The sequence below is a fragment of the Sceloporus occidentalis genome, unplaced genomic scaffold, assembly GCF_023333645.1.
Source record: "Sceloporus occidentalis isolate IW3139 unplaced genomic scaffold, rSceOcc1.0.p SCAF_61, whole genome shotgun sequence".
Lineage (NCBI taxonomy): Eukaryota > Metazoa > Chordata > Lepidosauria > Squamata > Phrynosomatidae > Sceloporus > Sceloporus occidentalis.
The window spans coordinates 416,482-424,916 of record NW_028317041.1 but is presented as its reverse complement, the minus strand read 5'-3'; the positions used below and the strand labels follow the sequence as shown (position 1 = coordinate 424,916).

General features: G+C 45.2%; 1 protein-coding gene across 1 annotated transcript in view; it reads left to right on the top strand.

Moving 5' to 3' along the window:
• Positions 1-1,277: 1,277 nt before the first annotated feature.
• The window catches only part of LOC149287382 (transmembrane protein 131-like), a 63,231-nt gene continuing 56,073 nt past the window's right edge, over positions 1,278-8,435 (top strand). Inside the window, exons 1-2 of the mRNA XM_089492892.1 lie at positions 1,278-1,395; positions 1,973-2,043. Of these exons, the coding sequence (XP_089349018.1) occupies positions 1,278-1,395; positions 1,973-2,043 (189 nt within the window). The remainder of the gene's footprint in view (positions 1,396-1,972; positions 2,044-8,435) is intronic.

The window sequence follows — 8,435 nt, the reverse complement described above, 5'->3', positions numbered from 1 at the left end:
TTGGGCTGCCCCAAACAGCCAGGCAAACCCATGCATGTGGGGTATCACTCTAAACAGGAGGTGTCGCAAAACACATATAGGGGTGTTGTGTGACGGCGACATATACCAGGAGCTGTTAACTCATACATGAAGTAAAATGTGTGTGGAAACCCCCCCCACACACAATAAATGACTACCACAAAGTTTGAAAAAAGACTGGTGGTAGAATTAGTGCATGAAAGGGGTTAAAATACTAGCATTTGAAATACCCTGGCATGTCTAGTCTTAAAAAATATATGGTTTGATAACGCTACGTGTACTTATTGCCCCATAAAGTGCAGAAAAAAAAGCAAAAAAACCATAAAAAACATTGGGTATTTCTAAAATCAGAAGTATTATTAAACACTCATCTACAGACACCAGACAAGCGAGAGGGCTAGTTTTTCCCTCAGAAATCTCATGGTGCTGCCACAACCACAAGGGATTATGGGTAGGGGCATGCAAATAAGGTTAACAATAATCACCTTTTGCCTCTATATCCACTTAATACATAAAACTCAGAACAAATAGAATCTATTTAGCAGGCATTTTTCAAGTAAAATTAAGAAAAAAGCCCATAGTTTTATACTTTATTTATAGTAATCGATAGGATACAATCAAATAATAAGTCAAATAATGACATCTAAAGAAAGCCCTTCTTATCCTAAAAAAACAAACAATATATAACTTGTGTGGGTTCAGTAAACGGGAAAGAAGAAAAGGACAAACACGAGCACCGCAGAAATGTTAAAACATCAGCCATTGTCATGAAGGGGTTAAAGTACAATACATCCTGCTTTTAAGGCCCAAATCAGTCCTAAAGACCTTGCACCTGTACTTTAGTGTACACACAATTCACTGGTCATCATCACAGACAACACTATTACACTGACAATATAACACCAACACGTATTGTGTCATATCCAACGAATTATTAACGTCCTCCTGGAGCACACTGCGATGTTACCAAGGAAACGTAATCAAGTTTACCCTCCGCTCGCTAGGGGTGGGGTTAGCAGCCTTAGCTTTGTCCCTCGGAGGATTAGCACCGCCCTGTGGTATCTGCATACAGCGACCCAGCAGCTGCTAGCGCGCGGGGACTCTGCGCGTTCACAGGCAAACGTCCTGCGCGGCAGATGCAAGCGCGGTGACTCGGGGCGCGTTCACGTTCACAGACCCACGTGTGCACGCCCCGCGCGGCAGCTGCTGCTGCTTCTTACACCCAGGCGAGAGCACAGAGCTCGAGCGAGAGCTGCAGCATGGCCGGGCTGCTTCACCCTCACAGGGGCAGCCCCCGCTGCACCGCCACGGCCGTCAATCTCATGCTGGGGGTCTTCCATGTCCTGTTGCCCTGCTTTCGCCAAGGAGGGGGGCAAGGTGAGGGAGAAATGGGCTTGGCAGTGAAATGTGGAAGAGCGGATACACAATAGAGGAGATGGCAGCACGCCTCTCTGCTGTCTAACTAACCTCTGCTGGAGGGGCCCAGCTGCGGCTGCTGCTCCACGGGTGGAAGAGAGGAGACCCGGGCCTGCTATGCGCTGCGTGGATCTGGTTTCTTTTTTGGCGATGTGTGGATTCCACGTCGGGGAGGCTTGTGTTTTGTGCATGTGATTGTGCTGCTTGAGGAGGTGGTGACAGGACACTTGGGCAAGTGGGCACTCAGGGCATCCAAGCAGTTACTAAGCGTGGAAAGCCAGGTCATGGCTTATGGCATGCAAACTTTTCACGCCATTTCATCCGTGCAGACAACTCAAGATCGTTTAACCTGGTTCCTCCTCTGGGACATGCTGTGTACTAACAATAGATTGGGATATCTTGATCGGGTTGTTGTAAGAGAATAGAGTGTGTGTGTGTATGTATGTGTGATGTGTGTGTACACGTCAAGCCTGTGTCTCACTTTTGTCCAGGTGACTACAATAAAATGGGCTCTTTTGTCTTTTCTTGCTATCCCCAGTGATCGAGCCGGTCCCCAGCATGGTGGAGCTATGGCAAGCTGAAGATGCTGAGCTGATGCTTCCCCCACAGGTGAGATATGGTGATTGTAGAAAAGCTGTCCCGAAGAGCTTGCAATTAGGTTTTGCCACCTGCCAGAATGTAGTACATCTGCTAGCGATTGCCTTGGTCTGTGGCTGTTGTTTGAGATGCACGTATTGTTGGCCTTCTGACATCTCCGTCAGATCGTTAGTTCCATGGAGACAAAGGGACGATTTGCTCAATGAGTTCAGGGTTCATACTATGTGTTTTTATTCTTACTCCTTCCCCTTGGTTCTTCCTAATCTAACAATAATGTTTCTGATACAACTGCTTTGTCTGGGGTCTGTGAAATGTTGGGTAGGTTTACTTATTAATTGGCATTCATTTTTGTTCTGTTGTCATATGTCCAATTATACAGTCTTAATAACGGAAACATACTTTCATCTTTTATATAACGGGGCCATACTGCTACCCCCGATCCAAAGTTAGAGGCCTCGTCTAAAAAGGGATTCATGTTTTCGCTTTCTCCGAGGCCCCGAAATCTGCTTGAATCATAAAACCTTTAACATCCCTCTGTAGTCTTTCACGTTACCTGGATGCGTCTGCAGGTATACACACCGCTCGTTTAAGGAAGAACATTTGTCTTCTTCCTCTTTTTTTTTTTTCTTCTACTTCAAGTGAACCTCTGAAGTGTCATTCCGCGTGGTAACAGTTGGTTTGTTGGTGTAACGCACGCTTGTGAACTTGTATTTTATGTAGTGCAGGCCTCATGGTCAAGTGTTTTTATTGTTTCCCATCGGCCAGCTGTGAGATAAGTGCTAGTGCTCAGCCCCTATTGCAAGAGACGCTGGCTGGGATCGGCTTACCGAATACACTTAGAATCACACTTAGAATTTCTGATCTGCCGGTGACCAAGAAAAGCTGGACGTTGGGCAGAGCTGCCATGTTATTCTGGAATTAGTGTTACCTTCGGGGGTCAAAGTCACTATATTTCTGCCCTTCTATTGTTACCGTGTAATGTTACGTGGTTATCGATTTGCACCGACCACCACGACTCGTTCCGCTTAGCTTGTAGCCTCCAGGAATTGTGGTCCTCCACACAGTCTGCCTGTTTAAGTGAGTTCTCCATGGTAGCTCCTGGGACCGCACGATGCATCATCATTGTAAATGCAAGTTAAAAATAATCGTGAAAATGAAGCTGACGTGAACGTTACAGAAGAACATCCTCTCTACACCAGGGATGTCATTGTGCCAGACGTCATGTATAACAAACAGACCTTCTTGCCAGAATTCTGCACCTAGCAGCCAAACTGGGAGGGGGCGGCCATGTGACTGCGGCCCAACCCAGGCAGCCTGCAGCACCCATACCGTGCCAGATAAGATTAAGGCAGGGTGGAGGAGACCTGTTCTAGTCAGACATCACTTTATGCCTGTTTTATGTCTTAATTTTGCACAATGCTTTGTAAAGTATAGTCGTGATCGCTCTGTCCCGGTGTCAGAATTCTAGACCTCAGTCTCCCTGGAGCAGATGTCCCTTTGTACGTCTGCTGACATTGTGTACAGCAGCGTTTGTACTGCGTGGTGATTTATAAAAGGAAAAAGAGAGTCTTTCTCTCTAGTTCTATTCTCAGCGCCTCGTGGCGTGTGCTTGTGCAAGAAATATGTAGCATGTTAACTTTTCAAAACATTTCATACAGAGGCTTCCTGACCTTGCCTTGTAAACGTGCGTCAGATGGGACACAACAGAACTTCTCGGTGCTCGAGTGTTGAGCAATTTCTACGTTGCAGCGTACGTTTGCCTAATTCCAGTAGCCGATTTGTTTCATATCTTTTAATCCTAGATTTGTTCTACACGATCCCAATTAGCTAACCTTTCGGTTAATAACGTTTTAATTGCCGCTAGGCAGGGATAACTGTGCAGATCTTATTTTTGCTTAACTCTATGAGTTTTCTGGTTGCATTGTTCCTATCTGCAGTTTTTGGCCCCGACCGTCTCCTAAGAGTCTGTCTAACCGAGCGAGGGGAGCACTAAGATGGCTCTTTTCATAACGTTGGCTCATTAGGATGATGATACCCTTTGTGTGAGCAGATTACCAAGGGAGATGCTTGTATGCGAGTGTCTGCTACCGATAGGAAGCTGCCACCCCCGTTGCCATCTTCATGTAATTGTGAGTGAGCTGTCACACAAAGGGAGCAGCACGCTTATTGTACTATCCTTTCCTCAGCAGGAGGGCTGGGGGTGCCGCGCACAGGCTGAATCCTTAATGTACTCTCTAAATACCAGCACAAGGAGTGAAGCCTGGATTCCTGATCCCTCTACATAGCTACAGTCAAGGGGCGGAAAAGAATGAATCCATCCTAGGTGGTTTAAAATCTCAGATAAAATCTTCCTACACCGTAGGAATAAGAGTATAATAGGGACGACTGTACTTTGCTATAACATTTTTTTTTGGTTCTGCATTTGCATTTAGATTCTCCTATTGCTTACAGAACCACAACTAGAACCAGTATTTAGTGTGAAAATAGGTGTTATTTACCACATGCATCCCCTGGAAGTAGCATTGCTTCATTGTGGGTAATGGGGATTTTAACCCTTTTTATAAAAAAATAAGACAAGGATTAGGAACTGCAAAAGAAAACCATTAGCTACAGCTGCCTTGAGAGATTCTCTCACTATACATTTTAATTGAGTTGCAAGCAGACATCCTCGGCGGAGTACGTGCTTGCCGTGTATCCTGTCTTAGAGCCACGTTCAGTGTGCGCGCACGCTTACCTCATTGTGTGGTGAACAAAAGAATGCATGATTTACGTCTACTAATGTGAAGCCACTGCGCTGGCCAGACAATGGGGAGAGGTGTGTTATCTGTGTGTATGAAGAATGTTTCCTATGAGGACGCTGTGTTGTGGAGTTTATATTCAGAGTTATAGATTGTCTACTCCGTTAATAGAAAATGACCGTAATCTTAAATAAAAAAAAATAATGCATTTTTCTACATCTGTGCAGGTTGTGTTCGATTGTTTTTGCGCAGAATATGAGTTCTTATGTGCATTTTTAATTCTCTTTTTTTTCTTGCATCGTGATGAAAGATTATTGTAGTATAAGGTCATCAGTACTTATTATTGTCGTATCTGAGGGGTGTGTGCCTATTACCTGCAAAGTAGCTTTCAAGACCGTAATGCTTAGAAAGGAAAACATTTGGAGCTGGCCGTACCTGTGTTTAAAACGATTTGCATATTAAAGGGCTGCCGTTTGAAATACATATGTGTGTGTACTCATATATATACACAAATATTATGGCAAACCTTGTAGCGTGAAATGTCACAGTTGAGGATCTTCAGCATGGTCCTCTAGGGCAATAAGGTTCAGGAACACAGACTTGTAGCAAACAGTGATTTATTGTCGGCCACTCAAACAAAACAAAAAAACAAAAACACCCCAGAACAAAATCATAAAAGAAACAAACCTAGCTCCCAATTGGAGCCTCTCTATACTATGCTGACCCAGACTGACCACCCTAAACACCCACTAACTAGACCTCCCCGCCAGACCCAGCTCAGCCAGGCTCTGGAAAACCTCCCCCAGACAGCACACACGGGTCCAGGCAGGTATTGCCTCAGTTGGACTTCTTCAGGGCCTCTCCTTGCCCTGGGAGCTCAGGGAAACGTCTCCCCCAACAGTCTCTCTGATTATCAAGCTCCAGGGGTTTTGAATGCCCAGCACTTGTGCCTGATGCTGGCCCCATAGGAATCCGGGACCAGATCCTGCAAGTCCTCTAGCCTCTTGTAATAGCCGCCATGGATTTTCCACAAAATGGGGGAACGGAGCATTGGCCCACCCTACTCTCCAATTGCTCCACCCCAGTGACCCATATGTATGACTTGTGTAGCACCTGCGCCCAAATGCCAAACAAATCATCTCTCTGGGGTTTACAGCCTCACAATATATATGTATAATATGTCTGTGAGCTTGTGCACTTCTGGTCATAGAACCATAGTTTTGATTCTGTCTGTAGTTGGGTTCAGATATAAAGTAAAATGTGATAAGCCCCCTGCTTTTAAAAATGTTATTTTGCAGTAGTAAAGAAACTAATCAAGAATGGACTTGCTTTAGCGTCTGTGACACCTCCACTGTAGAAGAATGTTTATTAAAGCACTCTGTGGGTACTTTAACCTGCATCCTCGCAAAATGAGAACCTCTAGCTCCATGGTCCAATGTTTCTTGCTGCATCCAATCAGTGGCAGGAAAGAGCTCTCAGTGAAGTTAATAGGGGTGTGTGGAAAGGGCCAAATGCATATGGGGGGGGATTCTGTACAATTCCTGCCCGCGCATTACAAAACGGATAACATAAGATTTTGCATATGATGGCTGGAGAGTCCCTTTAAGTTTTACGTGCATATTGCTTCTTCTGTTTCTGTACTTTGCGTATATATTTCTAGATATAGATATGTGATGTCAAACTTTAACTGTAACTCTGAAGCAGGCATCTTATGTGGTTACAGTAATGTTAAACTTAAACTACATAGCAAAGAGAAAACATTTTTCTGTGTAGTGCGTTGCAGCGTTCAAACGTAGATATTGAATGTCTTGTATACTCTTTTTACTCACATATAGAGAGACATAACTTCATGCCGCACAAAACCAAACACATGGCTGACATGTTTTCTTTGCCTAGCCAGCCAGACCTGTTTAGGAGCAAATGTGTCGTCATTGTAATGTAACAATAATTTTCCCGTCGTGTAGTGTCAGTACCACGGGGTGTCGCTCTTCCTGGGACAAGGACCTAGAACCGAAGAGGTTAAGATACCTCCTAACCCCTCCTACTCCTCCCTATAAGAGCCCCGGCAACCCTCATACCTTCAGTTCTTTCCTTGTCCCTTGTCAGGGACGGACCTTGTTTTTTTGTTTTTTTCAGTGGTGGGGCACACGGGTTGTGTCCGGGGGTTCCCTCCGATTGCTCCCCGGGTGGTGAGCAGAGCGAGGAGTAACGTTACGGAGCCGTTTAGACGCCGCGCTCTTATGCCGGCAGGTTGGAGCGTGCGCACAGCGGTGGAACGCACGCCAGAGGGCGCTGCGTTCCACCAAGAGTACTGACACGCTATTGAGCATGCGTGATTCAGTTTCTCTTGTTCAGGGCGCGAAAACTAACTGGTTTTCGCATATATATAGCTGTGCTGCCCAGTCTGACAGCAGAGGAGCTTGTCAACACTGGGATTTCCGTGTAACCAGCCCCCCCACACGGATTGAGGAGTTGTAAGGTAGGATTTGGTTAATCTTACCCTGTCAAATCCTCTGCCCTGTATATTTTCTAGTAAAAATTTTTTTTTTTGTGTTTTATATTAGATGTCTGGTCCGGTTTCACCAGATAGGCCGGATAAAGAGAAATCTTTTACACCTGCTCCAAAAAAGGCTGTGGTAAAAACCAAACATTTATCGTGCACTGAATGTGCCACTCCGTTGCCGGATGGTTGTAAGAAGAAATTTTGCAATGCCTGCTCTGCTGAGAGTTTGGCAAAAGAAAAACAAAAAGACATGCAGTCTTTTTTAGGTTGGTTCCAGGACAACCTGGCGCAAACGTTTGAAACGTTTAAAGCAGCAGCAGCAGCTACACCTGTGGAACCCGTTAAACTTAAATCCCACAAACGTAAGAGGGTATTATCCCCTCATTCTGATTTATCCTCTGGGGAGGTTTCTAGTTCATCCTATTCAGCTTCATCTAGTGGGGAGTCAGAGGATGAGACCAATTTTCCTCCACAGGAGCTGCGTAAATTTGTTAAGGAAGTCTCACGGCTTTTTCAGGATTCAGACCTGTCAGCGCACCCCAAAGGGTTGCCCATGTTATCTCACATGCAGAATCTCATGTATAGAGAGTGGAATAATCCAGGCAAAAGAGCCTTTATATCAAAGCACTCTAAGCAGCTTTTTTACCTTCAGGGCGATGAAAAATGGGAAGATATCCCTAAAGTAGATGTCCAGATAGCCCAGCTTTCCAAACGTACGACCATTCCCATTAGTGAAGTGGCTGGTCTTAAGGATCCTATGGATAAGAGGGCAGAAACGTCTTGCAGACGTATTTACCAATCATCTGGATTCCAGTGTAAAGTGGCGTTGTCTAGCGCATCTGTGGCTAAAGCGCAGGGTGTCTGGTTGCAGTCCTTAGAGGGCAGTCTTTCAGAATCTATGGATGAAGGTTTATCTAAACTATTTAAAAACCTGACACTGGCTAATAGCTTCCTGCTGGAAGCTGCAGAAGAGGGCCTTAAGCTTTCAGCCCGTAACATGGGTTTGTCTTCCGTTGCCAGAAGGGCATTATGGCTACGTTCCTGGGCAGCAGATACTGCCTCCAAATCTACTCTATGCGATCTGCCCTTTGAAAGAACCAAGCTATTCGGTTCTTCCTTGGAGGAACTGATCAGACACATGTCTGATACTAAAAAGGCACTTC